At 40.4% G+C, this 20,348-nt stretch overlaps 2 protein-coding genes across 7 annotated transcripts in view; one reads left to right on the top strand and one right to left on the bottom strand.

Annotated features, from left to right (window-relative positions):
• CIBAR1 (CBY1 interacting BAR domain containing 1) overlaps window positions 1–13,880 on the top strand; it is a 27,041-nt gene extending 13,161 nt beyond the window's left edge. Inside the window, exons 5-10 of one of the 4 annotated variants that reach the window (XR_010828712.1) lie at window positions 2,255–2,359; window positions 3,230–3,343; window positions 4,602–4,721; window positions 8,985–11,481; window positions 13,335–13,511; window positions 13,634–13,880. Coding sequence is in view for 1 of the 4 variants with exons in the window: in XM_066990593.1 (XP_066846694.1) it covers window positions 2,255–2,359; window positions 3,230–3,343; window positions 4,602–4,721; window positions 8,985–9,071 (426 nt within the window). In the remaining 3 variants the exon portion in view is untranslated. Of the gene's footprint in view, window positions 1–2,254; window positions 2,360–3,229; window positions 3,344–4,601; window positions 4,722–8,984; window positions 11,482–13,334; window positions 13,512–13,633 lie in introns of those variants that run through there. The other 3 variants (XR_010828711.1, XR_010828713.1, XM_066990593.1) reach the window with 3 other exon arrangements.
• RBM12B (RNA binding motif protein 12B) lies at window positions 13,550–19,875 on the bottom strand. 3 transcript variants are annotated; one of them, XM_048075242.2, is made up of 3 exons: window positions 19,740–19,875; window positions 17,005–17,050; window positions 13,550–16,286 (listed from the first exon to the last, which is right to left on the bottom strand). In XM_048075242.2, the coding sequence occupies exon 3, from the start codon at window positions 16,256–16,258 to the stop codon at window positions 14,156–14,158; it is 2,103 nt and encodes a 700-aa protein (XP_047931199.2). In that variant the 5' UTR covers window positions 16,259–16,286; window positions 17,005–17,050; window positions 19,740–19,875; the 3' UTR covers window positions 13,550–14,155. The 3 variants fall into 3 exon arrangements, with proteins under 3 accessions (XP_047931199.2, XP_013027811.3, XP_047931201.2); XM_013172357.3 differs by having other exon boundaries at window positions 17,005–19,842; XM_048075244.2 differs by lacking the exon at window positions 17,005–17,050 and having other exon boundaries at window positions 19,740–19,835.
• Between the last annotated feature and the right edge of the window lie 473 nt (window positions 19,876–20,348).

Consider the following 20,348-nt stretch of genomic DNA (forward strand, 5'->3'; position numbering starts at 1 on the left):
AACAAACAAAATTCCTTTCCCAAATCATCTGCGCGTATCTGGCCACTCTATTTAAGATGGATCAAGAAGATACATTTGATTATCATAGAAATAACATACTGTGTTTGCATATGTAATGGCTGCTTATGCATAGCAGCTGCCTTCCTTTACTGAGAGTGAGTGATTGTAGTAATTGAGAAAACACAAAATGTCTTCTCTTACTCTATTTCCCTCCTGTGCTTTGGACAAAATCAAGAAAAGGAGATGAGCACGTGACCTGATGGAATACATACAATGCAATACTGTCCTGGGCTACATCAAAAGAAGCATGGCCAGCACGTCACGGGAGGTGATTCTCTGCTGTGATGTGACCCCACCTGGAGCGCTGCGTTCAGCCCTGAGGCCCCCAGCATAAGAAGGATGGGGACCTGTTAAAGCAGGTCCAGAGGAGGGCCACAAAGATGCTGAGAGGGCTGGAGCACCTCTCCTGTGAAGACAGGCTGAGGGAACTGGGGTTGTTCAGCCTGGCAGGCTCCAAGCAGACCTCATGCAGCCTTCCAGTACCTCAAGGGGGCCTACAGGAAAGCTGGGGAGGGACATTTTACCAGGAGGTGTAATGATAGGACAAGGGGGAAATGGTTTTAAACTAAAAAAGGGGAGATTTCTGTTAGATATTAGGAAAAAATTCTTTACTCTGAGGGTGGTAAGGCACTGGAACAGGTTGCCCGGAGAAGTTGGCGGTTGTTGAACACTCCCTGGAAGTGCTCAGGGCCAGGCTGGATGGGGCTTTGGGCAACCTGATCTCGCAGGTGGCATCCCTGCCCATGGCAGGGGGGTGGGGCTGGAACGAGGAGGTTTTTAAGGTCCCAACCCAATCCATTTTATGATCACTACCAATTTTATTTGCCAAGCAATGGTAGAATTGTGTGTATGCAGACTTTTGGTACTTGTTTCAAGTAGATAAATCTGTAATAAAAGATTTGCAGATTTTAAAGAAAAAAGTGACAGAACATGCATGTGTTTTTGATACATACGTAACAGTAAAACTAGATTGTGGGAACTGGGCCTGTGATGTCTATATCCATGCTGTAGCACTCAAAAAAAAAAAAAGTTCCTTTCAAGATACAGTGTTGGAGAAATGGGAAGAGTCCTCCATCTTGATGATAGGACACAAGTGGTTAATCCATATACCATTTCCAAATCCCTGGACAGAATAGGTTCCTGATGATATTCTCAGGAAAGTAAAGACTGTAAGTAAAGACTCTCTTGACTAGTCCATGATGTTTGACCAGTAATTTATGGAAAATAAAGTAATTTTAGACCCAAATGTTGCAGTTTAAGTGCAAGCTCTTAGATCTTTATATCATTTTTTTTGTAATATTACAGAGTTCTGAGACTTGAGATTACTTCTCCAGAATAGTTTAAAATATCATTATTTAAATGGTACTGTGCATTTTATAAAGTTCACTTATATCTAATTAAAATACACATCCGAAATGCTTTTTGTAGTAGCACAGTAAGAGAAGCTGTATTTATGCATTAGTACTTGGCTTGTGTGATCTTTTTCAAATGCCCTGTTGAGTATATTTTTATAAAATAATTATATAAATTATATTTTATATAAAATGTTAAAAATATAAATTACACGAAACGCTTTTTGATCTAAAAATTACATTGGCTCTAGTCTACGGGTTGAGATACTTATGGTAGAAGAGCATTTGTTCCAGCTGCTGCTTTACTGTCTAAAGAATGTATAAAACATTAGACAAGGTTCAGCGTGTGGCACTGGAAAAGATCTGTTCTAGACACAACAGGTTGGTCTGCACTGAAAAATAAAGGGTAACACTGTCTGCTTTTCCAGCACTCTGCCCTGTGCATTCCTGCCTTCTCCTTTATTATTAGCTCTAAAAAATTATCTTTTTGTGAAGTGTAATCCCTTGTGGGTTTACCCATCTGGGCTAATTCCCTGAGCCCAGTCACTGTGTGGTCAGATCGTGTCTGGGCTGGATCTGCAGAATTAGCAGATAAGCATTTAGAAAATGGGTAGGGCAATGAGACTTTCCTGATTGCCTGGGGCTAGTCATTTCTCATGTTTCAGATCAAAACTGCAACACCATAGGAGACATCTTTATTAAGCTATAAACACGTTTACAGACACAGTAATCCAGAAATGTAGTATTTTGAAAATCCAGATTCAAAGGTTTCAGAGCAATTATATAGCAAATGACTTTGTCTCAAATATTGAACTAATTTCACCTTTGTGTTCCTTTACCAGGCTGAAAGTGAACTGCAGAGAGCTTCACTGGACGCAACTCGAACAACCCGGCAGTTAGAGGAAACAATTGATAATTTTGAGAAACAGAAAATAAAGGACATAAAAGTAGGTCTGCTCACATTCCAGTATATAACATCACGCTTCATCTTGCATAACATTTATTATAGTTACTCTTTGGCAAGATTAAGCAACAGTTAGTATTAATTTATGCCTACATAAATACAAAGCTTGTGATATTGACTATTTCATAATCCAAACATCCTGAGCTTTGCAATTTGAAAATCAGTTCATTATTTTTACAGGTTCTTGAATTCCAAATTTTCTTATATTAGATGGTGTAGTATCTGCAGTTTCCGACAGTTGCTGTATTCTACTTCACTGGTAGCTGCATTTAGTAGTAGAATGATGTGTGGATTAGTATCAGCAAAATTAACAGAAACAGTGATAAGTAAATAATATATTTTACATGCTAGAATTTGTGTAGGTTACTGCAGTGCAGAAACCACCAAATGCTTAGTGACAACAAATAATCAAAGCTTTCATTTCTCTCTTTATCTCAAACGTGAAGTGGCTCAAGTCCCAAAAACTACAGTAATTGAAAAACATTTAAATTATGTGACCTCAAATTTAATTATAAAAATGAGATAGTTTTTTATTAATAAATAAATTGGAAGGAAGGGTGAATGGGAATAGGAGAGATGGTTGAAAAAAACCCACCAAATCAGCCAGTATCTGACGTTAGATTAATACAAAAAAGATTGTGTGAGTTCTGAACATATCAATAAGAGCTTTTATATATATATTTTATTACAAAAAACACATAATTATCTGTAAATTATAAATATGTATAAAGTTTACAGTTAATCTCTCCCCCATAAGTTAAAAAGATACTTATCAATAAAGAAAAAGTCCCTGGCATTTCAAGTAGAATATACTCTATAGCATTAAGAAAACTTTGTTCTTATTTGTTTTTAGAACATATTTTCTGAATTTATAACCATTGAAATGTTATTCCATGGGAAAGCTTTAGAGATTTATACTGCTGCCTACCAAAATATCCAAAATATTGATGAAAACGAAGATTTAGAGGTAAGAGTAATTTAAGATTCGCTTTTCAGTTTACTTACTATGTAAAGACACTTTTCATACTTCGGTGGTATACATGTCCCATGCAACATTATTCTTCAGGTTCCCAGAACAAACTTCTCATTTACACTAAGGCCTTTTTTGCATTTATCCAATAAAATAAAGGTCTACAGGTTTATAAACTCCGAGATTTTAGAAGCAGACAGGAACCACAGTGCTCATCTAATCTTTCTCACAACAATAGATCACAGAATTCTCCTAAATTAATTGCCATTCCAAGTTCAGCTAATCGCAGTACTTAAAGAACACCTCTGCAGTGAATCTTGCTGTAAAGATGCACAGTAAGACAGAATGTTACACTGCTCTGATAAGATCATCTAAAGACTAATTACTCCATTAAAAATCTCTATCTTTCTGTTCTGAATTGTTTTCTTTTTTTAATCTTTCAGTCACTGTTTTTTATTAACGCTGTATGCCACGGCAATCTTGTACTGCTCTAGTTTCACAATTAAAAGGGCATGTGACACCACTTCAAAAATATCCTTTAAGTCAGTATTTTACCTTTCACAGCCAGATAACTGATCTCATTTTAGAGTTCTTGTTGATTTGACAAGATACACTTTCCATAAAAATACTGACTTAACATAATTCTGCTCTCCTCCTTCATGTTGTTAATGAGGTCTTGCATGAATAGTTCTATTATTTTTAGTATCAGGCTGTTAGTCCTATGATTTACTCTTTCTGGTTGATGGAAAGAACTTGTCAGTATAATGGATACCACATTCTCCCCTGTGTTCTAAGGGTTTCCAAAATAGTTCTCGAGCTGCAGATCACTTGAACGTTTCAGACAAAATTCCTGACATAGCTGTGACTGGCAGCGAGGATTTGCTTGTGAAGGGGCCAAGAGTTCATCTTCCCAAGAACTGGAGAGCCTGAGGGGAGCTGCTGGGGTTTGTAGCTCGAGGTTAGCCTGAAACTCAGCTCCATATTTTGATGGGAAACCATTGCAGTTTTTCACTTGTAAATCCCCTCACATATCTGAGGAATGTTTACATTGACCACATAAATGTTTTGATAACGTCTTAGGTTGAGCAAGGATGTTATTTCAGCTAAAAGCAATCGCTCCAAACTACAACTGATGCATCTATCTAGAGCAGGGCTAATTGTCCAATGCTGCATTTTTGTTAGCTTCGGTCTTGGTGACGGTTAACTTGCAAGCTGTATCATGGCACCAAAGTAACAGCTTTCTTCATTTGAACAGGTTTTTCGGAGTTCACTTTATCCACCAGACTATCAGTCTCGCTTAGACATAGTTCGTGCAAATTCAAAGTCCCCCTTGCAAAGAACTGGCTCCTTAAAATCTTCATTGAAGACAGTACAGGTAAGAAAGAAAAACTAAATGCCAGGTCACTGTATTAAAAGAATGTCTTAAGGAGAACCTTAGCTAATATAAATGAGTCTGCTCTCTTTAGTGAATTCAGGACAAAGTTAGAATTCCAAAGGCATAAAGATAATATGATAATATTAAACTTTAAATAATGCAGCTTCTAATTATTTTTGAGGGAAAAGAAAAACACACCTTTTTGAGCAATGTTTTTCACTTTTGAAACTACCATTTCTTTCATTAGACTGTGGCATCTTGTACAGTAAAGATGTAGGAGCTTCTTGGGAACAGAAGTGCTATTCTTTAAGTAACATTTGCACATTCTTAGTCACAGTATCTAGATCCCAGCCTGTGGATTCTCTACCCCATGGTGACTCAGATTAGCGATACCTCCTAGAGCAAAGCAAAACAATGACCTACACACCTTTCCTTCCATGCTTTGAAAATTCAGAGCAGGTGAGGAAAAGGAAGCTGATAAAAAAAATAGTGAAACAGCTGGAGGAAGGGTCACTGCTTTTGACCTAGCTACCTTGCAAAAATCTTTGTTGTTTGCAGCAGTAAGCTTACAGACATCAATTTTTTTATTGCAGCTTTAGTTGTGTAACTAAGGTGATTCTTGGTAGCGTTTCAGTTACAGAGATGGCCATATGTAAAATGTACGCATCCCATCTTCCTTCTTTGGATGCTTTGGTATTGTAATAGTAGAAAGTTTCTTCACTGTACACTGCATTACCCCTTCTCTGCTCTCGACACTTAAAGGATCATTACAGTTGAGTTACTCTGCTGATGAAAGTGTGTCATGCCATCTGAAAAGATAAAAGAATCCTGTATTTCAGGGCATGGAGACCAATTTTGGCTTTGATTAAGATGCCCTGCCTCTTTACCAAACAATCAAATTTCAGGTTTATATATTTTTTTTTCAGAAAATATTTAACCATTCATTTTCTGAAGACCAGAGAAAGCTGTCAGAAATCCGTTGCCACGTTCCTTGAGAATTCCCTGTAATACCATAAAATTGTATCAGTGTTATAGAAGTATTTGTAATTACTTTGAGGTGCCACAGATAGCTGTATTTTGTGACTGTCTTCAGAAAAACAGAAATCTGAATGTATGTGCACTCAGAGATGGTGTGGACTCCATTTTGACTAACTTGAAAGTTTCCTTTTTCTCTTAGACCTCTCTTTTAGCTATATATTTTAGGTGTTTATGTTCTCTTAACCTTTTACTGAAATATCTGAGAGAAATGGTCTTGTAGACCTAGAGGGAAACTGCTGTACATTTCAAAATATTGTCATTTTACTGTGCTACATGCAACGTATCCACAGAGAGCGGAAGGGTGTGATGCCTTACTTAATGCAGTCACTAGAGGGCAGTAAAAAGATGCAGACATCTTGTTCAGCACCCACACACACACGTTGCCCTTTTTGATTCTGCAAATAGTATGTTTGCACCAGAACCAGCACCTTGAATTACACTAGGGGCTGCAGTCTCTTAAATCCACCTCCAAACATTTCACTAGCAAAAAATGCTGCTTTCAGCAGAGCCTTCAGGTGACTGGTTTTATCTTTCTGGGGGTCTTCCATTCACAAAGTTTTCATGTCTGTTTGATTTCATGCACCATAACAATCTTTTACTGACTACATAAAGCAGTAGTTATGGATTTTCAATTTAAAGCAGTATAAATAGTACTGGTAAGCAGTTTGCAGAGTAAAGGCTGCAGGAAGGGGAGAAAAAACCACCTGTAGAGGGGAAAAAAACACTGCATATCAGATAGGATGAATTATATAATACAGTATTTGTCTTTCAGAGGATTTAGCACATGCCATCCTAGAAGGAGTTTCTGGTTCTGCAACTAGTTTCCTGTATTATCCTGTGTCAGAAACCTGAAGTACTCCTTGAGCTGGATTCACTTTGGAGAAAGTACCACCTCCTCTTAAAATTCTACTGCCTTCATTTGAGGTCTAGCTTGGTCAAGCAACAGGATAATTTGAAGCGTGTCCCATCACTTACAGGATGGCTCCCCATTATGATGAGAAGATCTTTTCAGGGATTTAAGGCTTTTTTTTAAACAGGAGTATTACAGATATTTAGTTATACATAAGTGCTGAAAAGGCTATTTAAGTTTCCATAACAATCCTTAGTAAATCCCTGCATTTTGCCCTTTAGTTGGCAGTTTATCTTTAGTTTTCATTTTGTTGATTCAGGTTGGTTTGCTGTATTTTAGACCAAACTATATAGCAGAAAATAATGACTACTTCTAGGTACTTTAAATCAAATTTAGCCACACAGGTTTTATGCACATGTATTTAACTGTTTTGCACCTGTTCTTCTAGGGCAGAAAAATATTTTAGCCATGGCTGAAACTGTACGCAGCAAGGTGTTCCAACACTGTGTAAGACATGAAGAGAGAATAGCATGAGTAGAAAATTGCCCTGCTTTCTGTAGCATGAGCAGTGAAGCATGCAGCTGAACACTGTGAACAGCAACAGTCATCACCTACATGCAAACTTAAGAGCATTCATTTTCACATAAAATTGCTTAGGACAAGAAACAACAAATCATCAAATTCCAATACATTTTTAAAAATCAAATTATTTGTTCAGCATTACATAATCCAAATTAAATTTTCAGGTACCGGTATGTTCAAGCTTTATGGCAAAAATAACATGCATTTAAACTGCCTAATTTTTTATTTTCCTTACTTTCCATTAAGATCCATTTTGGTTCTTAGGTTAGCCACCAGCTTACCTCCATCAGTGAAAGTATTTAGTTTACTATTTATTTAATTACAGAGTGGTCAGAGATACTTGACTAGCGAGTAGGAAGAGCCTTAAACCCCAAATTAGCACCTCTTATTCCAGAAGAGTAGCACCTTTTATTCAGAAATATGATTTAAGCTCTTAAGAACTTCAGATGTTCTTAAATAGACGAGGAAAAAAAAAAGAGGGGGAAGAAAAAAGAAAAAGGTACTTGGAAGATGAGTCTGTTGAAATGAAGCTACCTTACCAGGCTCAATTTGCTGCACTCCTTTCTCTCGTATTCCAAATCAGTGTCATTGTCTCTATCTTCTTTCACAGAACGAATTGCTGCATTAGGCATTGACACTCAAGTTAACCCAGTTCCATCTAATGATTAACTCCATTTTCTGTTAAGTTCAAAAATTTACAACCAAGTATTTGCTTAGAGCTAAATCATGTATTTTGTGAGCATCATCACCACTAAGGATTCTTCTGCTTTCATTAGTTCACTAATTACAGTTTGCTTTATGCACACACCAAATTTTTTTGTAATGTACATAGCTGTATGAATTAAGAGATCTCACAAGTCAGAATTTAGTAACCAGCTCTTAAGAACTCTTAAAATAGGGGGTTGAAAATAAAAGGGCAAGTTTTGTCTTCAGTACTGAAGTTTGTATATGTAGCTGCATGTGAGAAAACTCAGGAAACATTAGAGTTGCAGATGCCCTCAAAGAACTGCTGAACCTCAAATCATTTTTGAAAAGCATTCCAGATGATTTAGATAGTTATCTTTCTTGAGTTTAATGTTCCTTTTTTCAGGGGGGAAAAAAGGTATTCTACTTTAAATTGTAAATTTTCCATCTTCTATGAATAATCTCTCTTCAATAGGAATTAGAGCTCTCATTAGAAGAAAGTACTGATGGCAGAGCCTTTCAGATGAGATGAAAGCTTGCAAGCTGGCTTTTTTAAATATATTTTTTAATATTTGATGAAGCAAAAAAGGACTTAAGTTACCACTCTGAAGGGCAAGCACTGATGGTCAGGGAAATAAGTTCATATATGAACCAAGGCTTCTGGTAAAGTCTCTCTGATTTATTCTCAGGGACAGTTTAGAGCAGCATAGTGTTGAGCTTTTCATTTAACTGAAGAGGTTTGATGTCTTAGATATGATTGTGCCTTAACACTCACCTTCAACCTGCTGTCTAGGGAGCCAACCCAGCAAAAACCTAACACCCTGTTGCTTTTCAACATTAATTCAATTACTACATAGCTTTCCCTGTCATATAATAGCTTTCAGAACTACCAGGGATTTTTTGCTTTCCAGATTCATTTACTGTTTTTCTAGTTTGTGCTCTGTTACCTTTCTGTTGGCATGCTGCACTTTACCGTAAATCGCAGGATTAAGGGATAAAGACCACCACCACCAAACACACAACCTACAAGACTTTGAATGCCAACAGAGAAGTTTTCCCTCCAGGATTAAATACATACTTGTTTTACTTTTGTTGAATTTTCATTTTAGATTTCCAACAGCACACCAAGGAAAGAGGAGGAGGAAGAGGAGGAAGATGACGATGAAGATGAGGAGGAGGAGGAGGAAGAATTTTAGATGCTACTAAGAGACGTAACAAAACTGTTCTGAATGTCTTTTTTCTCAACTGACTGGAAAACAGAAAAGACTTCCCTTTACCTAAAGGCTTTTATGTATTAATTATAATACTAAAATCTTCCCTGAGGTTGTATTTTTTTAAAATTCCAACAGGAGCAAGAATTGCTACTAATAGGAGTGTATTCTACAGACAACAAATGACCGGTTTCAAAGAAATGGAATTAAATTTGCTGCAAGTGGACAATTTCAGTAGCTAGAAAATGAAAAATGTAAATAGTATCCTGTATTAGATATGCATAGGTGCTATACTGTAGTCACATTTGCTTAAACTTACATGACAAGCGACATTCAAAAACTGCACGAAGCTGACAAGCAGTTATGAACATAGGGGTTTTGCTTGTTACTTTGCCAATATATTACGACATTCTCTAGCTACACACCTCTTGGGTTAAATCCTCTAGTGGTACCTGTCCTAACTGGTTTTATCCATCCTAAAGTAACAATCCTGTTACATTTCATTTCGTTACACACCCTGGATTACCGAAAGCAGAGTGGGGCATATTGTTCTCTCATTATTTTCCTGAGACTTGTCTAAGATGACTTTTGATTCCTTTACACATACACAATGAAGCATTAAGGGCCTAGCCCAGGATCTTGTTTTAATACTGCATTGCTTTTAAATAAAAGTGCCTTCATACTAGAATTAGGTGATATTTTATATAGTTGACATTTATTATGAATTGATATTCTGTATATATAGTTTGTTTCCTGTGTTTTAGTTGATTCAGTTACCATTTCCATCCAACACATAAGAAATTACACATTTTGAGTGTAATTTCCAGGTTTAGTATCTGCTAAATGTGTAAGATTTTCATTACTACAAAAAATGAACATTTTTAAAGGTTTTTAAGGTGTTAAGCACATGTATAAAGCCAGAATTTAAACCTGTAACTGGGAACACGGTTTGAAGTTATAACCAAATACTCTCAGTTAAGGAAATAAACCATGAAATATTTTTTTTTAATATTGATGCTGTGTGTGTTCACTGATGTAAAGCATGCAACACAATTGCTTTGACAGGTGAGAAAACAGGTACAGCCAAAAATTAATGTGAGGAAAATAGAAGTGAAAATGTCAGTATAGAGGGTTCTGGTTTAAACCCAGAACATAGCTTTACAGCTGAATTACTTACTGTCATCATTTACCTACTGTTGACAAGGAGCAGAATTCTAATGACCAGAAATAGCAAACAACCAGAATTGGTAATAACCAGAATTTAGCAGAATGCTAGAATGTATCTAGGTAACTAATTCCCCTCTATTTCAGCAAGTAGGGCACTTAGATAGATACTGGTATCATCGCTGATCACCACCACTTTTCGCTTTCATATTGTCAAGTCATGTAGTCCCATTTCCTAAACAGCTGGTTAATTCGATGCCTATATCAGTATGCTCTAGGTATGTGCAAATAGCAATTATTTCTGTACCATGTCGTGAAAAAGGGATTCTTAATAAGGAATGAAATAGTGTTCACGTCAACTCCCAACTAAAAGATCAGTTATTAGGGTACAGAAAGGAATTTTTTTCCTGAGCAGCTTCTCTACCTCACAAAAAGTTTAAGACTTACAGAAAGGGAGAAATAACAGCGTTGGGCAACCTTTTTGTCCTACATATATGTCGGTTTGAATGTCGGACAAGTTTGAATGTCGGACAGAAATTTTGTGAGCTAGAAACTAGGGACAAAAAAGCCAATACACGAGTTGATGTATGTTAAAACCAGAAGAATTCAAAATGTAGTTACAGAATGAAACATTACCTAAAGATACTTTAGCAAAGATTATTCTGATGGATTAAGTGCTTACTTCAAGACTGACAGTACTCCCTTTGTTCATGCACATTTTTGTCCCGACACCTAGATGATGCGGGCTTGTATCAGCTCTTGTGAAGAGTTTTTTTTCAGACTGTCATACGTTACGGCTTTCCTGAATGCCTCAAGCTGCTTCCTACGTGATCACTATTACTCGTTTTTGAATCCAGAGATTGTTCTCCTTTAAATCATAACTGTTGGACAATGGTAGCAAAAGCAACTGCCGATTAAGCGTAACTAAGGCAACTAGATGGATTCCAGATCAACAGTACAAATTGCAGCATTCCCTTTATTGTTCTTTTACTGGATGGATGGTGCTTAAAAAGGAAGAGCAACAATTCACGCCATGTAATTACAGACTGCTGTCATTGATGTGTCCTTTACTCTGAAAACTGAGTGCCTCCAAAGCTTAAACATCTGAACTATTTGTAGCAGGGAACACTATCGCCGCACCATGCACTTGTACCAGCCTATTCAAGCAGAATCAGAATTGAATGCAAACTATATATACACGTCCCAATTAAAAATATTAACTGGAAAACAGGTAAAAATTAAGAATCAACTATCCTATTAACCTTATTAACTGATGTATTGGCATCCTGCCCTAATTTCCCTGTGCTTCAGATCTGTACATCCTTTGAAGCAGAGCTTCACGTAACTCACAAAAAAATTAATCTGGTCTATCAATTAGACATTTCATAGATTAACCTAGAGTAGTCATAAACTCTCATCTATAATTTAAGATTAAGTAGCTACAGGGCAAACAAGCAACGCTTTAAAATGCCTTAATTATGATCTCTGCCATTATAAGCTTTGGGACCCTTTTCATGTATTCACTAGAGTAAAAGAAAAGTTTACCGTTCCCCAAATTAATAGTTCCTTGTCAGCAGTTACTCAAAATTTCTTGAGAGCAGACAATGCCATTGGGGTAGGCTTCTTCCAAAACAATCTCACACCTGACCAACGAGTGACCCACTAAATTACCTTATCCTTCCAGTCCCCAAATCCTGCTGCTTACAAAAATGCGTGTTATGTGCACCTCTGCATGGAGCAACACTACTCTAGAGGCACGGTAAAAAATTTACCGAATTATATTCAGTATTTGACAACCCCTATTTTGGTGTTTTTAAATTCTTCCAGCTGCTACACATTACCTGGAGGAGAAAATAGTCGCTTTCATTCTTTACAAAACAACAGCAGGTAATAGAGGCAAGAATTAGTAGTAAAAATGTTAGTTTACAGAAATAAAGTTTTCAATGGCGTGATTAGAACATGCACCTTTATTTTGAGGATCCCTTTGGCATGCTATTATTTTCCCTACAGTCTGTTGGCTTTTCAATCACTTTTATAGCAACTCTGAAAAGCAGCAGGGTTTTTTTTTATTCCATTTAAATTCAGAGGAGCATTCAGGACAGCACACTTCTAAAGTTCCTACCAGTCAGCAAGAAAGTATCCAGGCTTTAAAATTTGGCCCTATCGAAGTTCTGCTGAGGAATCCACACCTATGAACTTGGCATTACCATTCTCATTTAAAATGCTTTTTTCTCAGCACTTAGAAGACAAGTAATATGCACAAGAAATGAAGCTGTATTAGCCTTTTAAAAATGATAGATGAAGGGGGTTGTCTTGTTAATTTCTAAAGAGCTTACGTGAAATTTTGTAATGATGATGACTTTACATAAAAGAATAATTAAGGTTTGACCTCCAGCAAGGGTGATCAGGCACTGGAACAGGCTCCTCCGAGAGGCTGTGGTGGTCTCTGTCCTTGGAGATACTGGAAACCCAAGGCACAAGGCCTTGATTAACGTGTTCTAATTGGCCCTGCTTTGCACAGTGGGGTTGAATGGGAGACTTCCAGGTCCCTTCTCAACCTCAACTGCTCTATCAATCTATGCTTTTTTTGGTATTGCCTGAGCAAAGGTTAAAACTAGGTTTCATCATCGAGTAGCAAGTGTGCTGTCTTCGTTTCAGAGGCAACTGCCAAAACTTCCTAAAATTCTTTAGTAATCCAAGTACTATCACTACAGTTGTGATTGCCACGGTGTATTCACACCAGTTTACTAAGCCTGAATTTTGAAGATGCAGAGGTTTCTCCTCAATCGGGATAGTTTTTATTTCTTACTAAAGTTTGTGTACGCTGGTACCAAACTTGTCAAAGCATTCCGAACACTGACAGTTTGTTTTGTTATACAAGAAAGAATAAAACAGCTCGTGAGCATGGTTGCCAGTGACACATTAGTTAAAACTGATTATGTATTGACCCAGAATGCATCCAGCCATCATTAGCAAGTTGATATTCATATAACAAGCACGTGGAGATGAACTAAAGACCACTGAATGTTCAGGCTGAAGCCAAAATTCTTGCTGTAATTTTAGTATTCATTTTCTGCCTCAAAGGTACTACATTGAGTGAAGAGAGCAAGAAAGCCTGTCCACCCGATTCGTGGAGATCCTGGAGTCTTTGTGAGCTGTGTGTTCATTGCTACGTTGACAAACTTTGAACAGTTCAATCCTTCCACAGAAAGCAGCCAGCATCATTCTCACAAAGACCCAGGTATGCTGAAAATAGTTGAGGTGAGTAACTAGACAAGTTTTAATTATAAGACACACACTTAATAACAACTTCTTTTTTATTTAAAAAAGTTGCAAAGCCAGCAAAGCCAGCTAATGTGAACAGATCTTTTTTCTTCTAATAGGGATGCCTGCAAACACATGAAACCGAACAAAACCTGAACAGCTTACACGAAAAAAAAAAAATCAGTCTTTTTTAATTTTATTAAGCTAACCTCAATAAAAACTGTTACTGACTAATGCAGATAGCACTGAAGTTTTTCTCTTTGAACCGTTTGCGTGGTCAGTCAACCAGCACTTAACAGTTGTATTTGATGCAAAGTCAGGGGACACGAATTAAAGCAAACAAAAAAAAAAGAAGAAAAAAACAAAGCATTAGAAATCCATGCTTTTATACCTTGCTGTAAAATATTCAATGTCCTCCAAAATTTCAGGGCTCTTCTCTGCCACAAGAAGTAGGCACAATACATGTCTCATATCTTAACCGTACAGGTATTTCAACCCAGAGCTAAACACCCCAACTAGGTATTATTTACAACCGTTGATGGAAACCGTTTCTTCTTCAACTTCTAGTAATTAAAAACGTAAAAACAACTGTCAATACTGTCAAATCTAGAATGCTTTATTCTAGAGCATCTTTTCCTCCTTTACAGCAAGCTCAGCTTAACCTTCCTGGGACCAATTGGCCTATCATTCAATTCGTTAATAGCAGCCATCGCTTCCTCATAGTTTGTCATAGCAACAATGGCATCACCCGAAGGCAACCCTTGTTCGTTATACTGTACGGAAACCGACTCCGGTATGACTCTGTAGCCATAGAAAAAATCCAGAATCTCATTAGGAGTCGCTTTAAAAGGTAAATTTTTCAATCGAATAGGAACGACACGGTCAGAACCACCACCACCACTGAAATTTGGGTCCGGCATAAATCTTCCTTCTGGGAAATTCCCCATTTTATTATTCCCAAACTCCATTCTGCCAAAGTGTTCGCTGTCACCACCAAAATCCATGAGGGGTGGCGGGCCTCTAAAATCCTTAGGAGGGCACATGAAGTTCTCAGGGGGGTGCCTAAATTCAGAAGGATGCCTGAAGTTCCCAGGGGGACCAAACGAGTGCATGGGTGGCCCTTGTGGCGGCCCAGGCGGTGAACCAACCGGACGGGAAAGCTCACCTCTGTCATACGCGTGTGAATGCCCCTGCATCTCATTTGGGGCCGAGAACGGAACAGTTACACCAAACTTTTGCATCTGCTCTTCAGATATCAGTCTCAGTAACACCTCCGTTCCCAAGAACCTTCGACGATTTAAGTTCTCTGCTTTCATGGCTTGTTCTTCAGATTTAAACTTCACTAAGGCTTCTCCCAGCCCAGCTCCTTTGTCGTCATAGAGCAAGTAAATGTCATCTTCATCGATATCAAATCTCTCAAAGAACTTTTGCACTTCGACTTTTGTCACATCAAATGGAAAATTCCTCACATAAGCACACACCTTAGGGCCAGAATGACCTTCCCGGTAACTTTTTTCTGTCATGGCCTGTCCAGGAAGATCTCTTTCCTGAGATCTTCTCCTCTCGTAAGAATCAATTATTTTCAACATAGACTTCCTTGAAATTGGAAAAATGTAAACGGGACGATTGAGAAGAACCTTTCTATGGCACTCCAAAGCAGCCTGATAATCTCTCTCACTCCTTAACATCACAAAGGCATCTCTAGTCCTCCTCTGATGCTTGTCCGTTAGAAGCTTGATTTGTTTGCTGCATATATCCAGATCAGGGAAAAAAGCTCTCAAATCTCTCTTCTCCACGTTAGTTGAAAGATTCCTTAAGTGTATGTAATATTCCTGGCTGGGAGGTGAACGAGAGCGCGTTCTTTGTCTCCTTGGTGATCTCGAATGAGAATGTTTCCTTGCGTGCATGTAGCCCGAACTTCTTGGAGAACGTTCTTTGAAGAAGTGATCCATCTCATTTGGCACGTCTACCCTCCCGCCATACTCAATCCACCGTTCCTCCGTAGTCGGACTGATTTCTATGAACCTCTGCCCCATGTACTGTCTGTGGCGTTTAAGTCCCTCTAAGGCATCACCAGGCGTAGCGAATTTTACCAAGCAATCACCATTGTTTAAACCGTTACGATGCTTTATCAGAATCACCCCGTCCACGCGTATTCCGGAAAGGAACGCACGCACCGCATCTTCTGTCGCAGAGTACGGTATGCCACGCAGGAATAAGTACAGATCATCTGGGTTAAATGCATGAGAATCCTTTCTTGACTGATAGCTTGATTTAGGCATGCCTACATCACCGTGTCTCGTGCCATTGGCATGGAAACCAGCCTCCGGGTGGTTTGGCGGACCGTAACCAGACTTATTTATTCCTTTCGTAATAGCCGCGACTAAATGCGAAATGTCTCCGACACCCGATGCACCAGAACCATTAGCACCTGTTCGTCTAGACCCAGACAGAGTTTCTCGGCCCCCTCGGTCAAATCGTTTCCGGCTCATTTCTATGGTATTCTGCATCTCTGCCTTGCTGCTGAGAAAGAGCTCTACGCGGGAGTCCTTGATAAACCCTCCTGAACAGCTCATGGCACGCCGTGCGTCTTCGTCTGTTGCAAATATAATAAAAGCCTCCCCAATTTCTCCTCCAATAATATGCACACCTCCATCGGGAATATTCAATCCCAAGAAGAAACGACGAATATCTGCAGGACCCGCAACAACAGGAAGCCCCTGTAAACGGATGACTACAGCCATGCTGAGCTCAACCCACAGCAAAAATCACCTGCAGACAAAAAGGTACACATGATAGCACGTCTTTAGTACTCAGCTATTACAGTATCTTAACACTTAAGCCTTTTTAATGAATGCCCTTGTCTCAATCAAGAGAGAAGGCACGAAAAAACTCACACGTTCAAAAGAATTGGATTAAAACAAGATTCGCTGAAAGTTGATTAGTCAGAACAATTAAGCTACTCCACCTGCACACGTGCACAAGTCTATCAGTATTCCCTATCCTAAGGGCAACAAAATCCACCTCAGTCGCTCCTCACCATCCACGATACCTGAAGAACACCTAAAGTCTTTCGTGGCATTGTTGCCGTATGCCGGAGATCTCTGCCCAGTCCCAAGGAACAAAAAAAATAATCCTGTTTGCTTTTGAACAGGACATTTGGGAACATAAACACCGAAAATGCTAGATGATAAAAGGAGAAAGGAAAAAGAATAATTGCGACACTGGGAAATGAAGTAATTCACCAACACTGATGACTTGACTGCTTTGACAAGTTGCTCTAACCAGTGATCGGTTCTGTTCAATACCGTACGTTTTCTCAGCGTTCAAAACTGTTGTCTCTTTCATGTAGTCAGAGTATTAATTGCAGCAGCCACATGCACTCAGGAGAGCATATCCTAGTTCCCAGCCACAAGACTGTGAGAAAAAAAGGCTGTGTACGATCTCGTCACAATACTCAGTGAGAAGTGTTAAGCTTTGGGCAGCTTACCTGTTTCTGCTTGGAAGACCTGATAAATTCTGTAAAATCAACTTAACTGTGGAAAGAAAATGAAACACAATTAATGGCTGATATCTGTACTTTGGTTTACAAACTGTGCTACATTGCTGCAGCTCATCCATAGCAGTGGCTAATATTAAAGCCAGGCATGTAACGAAACCACAATCTGGGATAAAATGAAGAACTCCTTCCACGTTCCAACACGTTATGCACTGCATCTTTGTGTTGCCATTTTAGAAGCAAAGGAAATTCAAAAGTTAAGTTGACTTCTGCAAATGATGAAAACACGATGAGGTTATTTGGTCATCGATTGTGCCATACCGAACTGTTGAAATCAAACAGATTGACAGCGAATTGAGGGGAAAACCCTCAATTCTTTGAGTCCTTGAAAGATGCGCAAGTCGATCTCAAGATTATGAAGTGTCCATTCTTCCAAAATCCACCTGCTTTCAAAGCTCACAACAAGAGTACGCTACTCACCAGTCCAGCACTGTACATAATGTCCACAGTGAAGACTATCAAAAGAACAAAATTAGGCAGCAAGGAGAAACTTCAGCAAGTGCTTCAATTCACAAAGCAGAGTTCAGTATTTTCCCTAACCGTTAACTGCCTTTCACAAGTAAGAACAAGTATCACTTAATCCACTGACTTGACCACATCCAAATTTTCAACACTATCGTCTAACGTCACACAACACAGAGCACAGTACTCTCAAAACAAAGACGAGCTCCCAGAACAACTAACTACATCCCTCTAAAACAACACAAGAGTCCAAGGCCCCGATGACAAGCATTTGTGAATATGCCCTGTGCAAAACCCTTGCTCAACAACCGTAAGGCACTAGATCCTGATGCCAAGTTATCTATTGATCACAGTAACTAGTCGCTCCACTTAAGCCTAGCAAAACGAGAGCAAAGACCAAATTCTGTAACTACCACGTTCTAGGTCACTTCTCCGTCAGCACTTTGTAAACACAACAAACCCAAACCAACTGCCTAATACCTGCACTGAAAACCATCAGCTCTCCATGTGTTTTGGGGGAGCGTTGACCCCAGCCAGCACCCACACAGTTGATTGTTAACCCCATCCTCACCAGCAGGATGGGGAAGAAAATCATAGGAAAGGCAAGAAGACTTGTGGGTCACGGTAAAGAAACTTTAATAACTGAAGAAAAAAAAGCAAAACAAAGGAAATCACTCACCACCTCCCACAGGTGGACTGATTCCCAGCCTGCCTCCAAACAACAGCCAACTTAGAAACCAAAAAGGCTCTTCCCCTCCACAGAAACCAAACAAAAAACCTTCTTCTTCCTCTACCTCAGTTCGTGTTGCTGAGCATGACGTTACATGGCACGGAACATTTCTTTGGTCAGTCCGGGTCAGCTGCCCCGGCTGCGTCCCCTCACAACCTCTTGCCTACTCCCTGCCTGCTGGCTGCAGTGGCTGAGTGGGGAAAAGAGAGAGCCTTGACGCTGGGCAAGGGCTGCGCAGCAATAGCCAAAACACTGGTGTGTTGTCAACACTGTCCAGCCACCAATCCAAAACACAGCACCACAGCGGCTGCTACGAAGAAAGTTAGCTCCATCCCAGCCAGACCCTCTGCACTTTTTAATCTATCTTCTCAACAGATGTGATGGCCATGCCAAAAAAGCAAGGAGAGAATTCAAGGGCAGGATTTTCTCACAGGGCCTTCGTGTCTTGCAAAGTGAAATCCGCTGCCCTGCTACTTGATGATGCACTTTATCTGTAGTTGTTCTGAATTTCGCAATTCTGCATTCTCATCCTCATTTTTAAACAGCATTCAGAACAGATCTCCTCAGTATTTCTTCGGTGACAAACGGCAAGTTCTCCTGGGTGGACCAACACACAACCTCCAGTGTTTAAAACCAGACACACTGATTCCAGATCTTAACGTGACACTCAAGAAATCCACAAACAGAAGCGTAAGATCAGATAGCAAGCTTTCAGTAGCCATATATTAAACAACCAAGAAGTGGTAAGAACTGTATTTAAGCCATCCAACTGTTAAATGAATGACCAGAATGAGTGACTTTTACGATGCATGTTCACGAACTGAACAAGGACTTCAGAGGACAAAGGTTTACGTAATGAACAAACTGGCAACCTCACGGCAAGTTTAAAAGCAGAGGTATGCACGTCAATGCTTTAAGAAATTCTGTATTTGCCTCAGTTAACCGGAAAGCAGTACTACACCTATACCTCCACAGCCCCTGTGAACTCTGTATGCCATTAGAGCTTCACTCAAGAAACACCTCCCTCAAAAATAAATAAATAAATAAATAAACAAACAAAACACTTCATGGAAGCTAAGCCTGCACTAAACTAGCATTTTTAGCACAACGCAAAGAGATTACAACAGTTCGCATGCAGCAGACGTGCGAGCCAGGAGGAGCAGCCACGGAAACACCCCGACCGTAAAAGCGAACAAGCACGAGGGTTAACGAACAACCGGCGGTTCCCAGCACGATCCGTCCTTCCGTCTGGGGGGCAGAGCGGGGCTGCCGGCAGCAGCGGGGAGGGAAGGAGAGGAGGGAGGGAAGGAGGAAGGGAGGCGCCGTGACAGGGCCGCGGGCCCGGGCAGCCGCCGCGCACCGCTCCACGAGGGCCGGGCTGCCGAGAGGCGGCGGTAGGGAAGCCCGGCGGCCCTCGGGGAGCGGAGGCTGCCCGGGAAGCCGCTCGCCGCCCCTCACGCCAGCCATCACCCACCGGCCGCGCCGCTAGGACAGGCTCCGCGCCCAGCCCCGCCGCCCGCAGCTCCCGGCACGGCTCCGCCAAGATGGCGCCCGCCGCCGCTTCCCCCCCCCTCGGCAGCCCGCGGCGGGGGAGGCCGAGTGCGCGTGCGCGACCCCCGCGGGTCCTTCCGCCGCTTTGGCGCGCGCGGCCGGGAGCGGGCGGCGCTGAGGGGAGCCGCGCTGCGGCACTGCGCATGCGCGTGGCGTTCGTCTGTCCGTCCCTCTTCCCTTCTGGGGAAGGGGGGGCTGAGGGGAGTCTTCGTTGCTCCCTACAAGTACCTGAAAGGAACGTGTGGGGAGCTGGGGTCGGCCTCTTCTCACAGATAATGCCATAGGACTAGAGGGAATGGCCTCACGTTGCTCCAGGGGAGGTTTAGGTTGGAAATTAGGAGACATTTCTTCTCAGAGAGAGCAGTCAGGCACTGGGACGGGTTGCCCAGGGAGGTGGTGGAGTCACCGTCCCTGGGGGTGTTCGAGAAGAGGTTGGACGTGGTGCTTAGGGACATGGTTCAGTGGGTGATGTTGGTGTTTGGGGATGGTTGGACCGGATGATCTTGGAGGTCTTTTCCAACTTTAATGATTC

Source organism: Anser cygnoides, chromosome 2, assembly GCF_040182565.1.
Source record: "Anser cygnoides isolate HZ-2024a breed goose chromosome 2, Taihu_goose_T2T_genome, whole genome shotgun sequence".
NCBI classification, from domain to species: domain Eukaryota; kingdom Metazoa; phylum Chordata; class Aves; order Anseriformes; family Anatidae; genus Anser; species Anser cygnoides.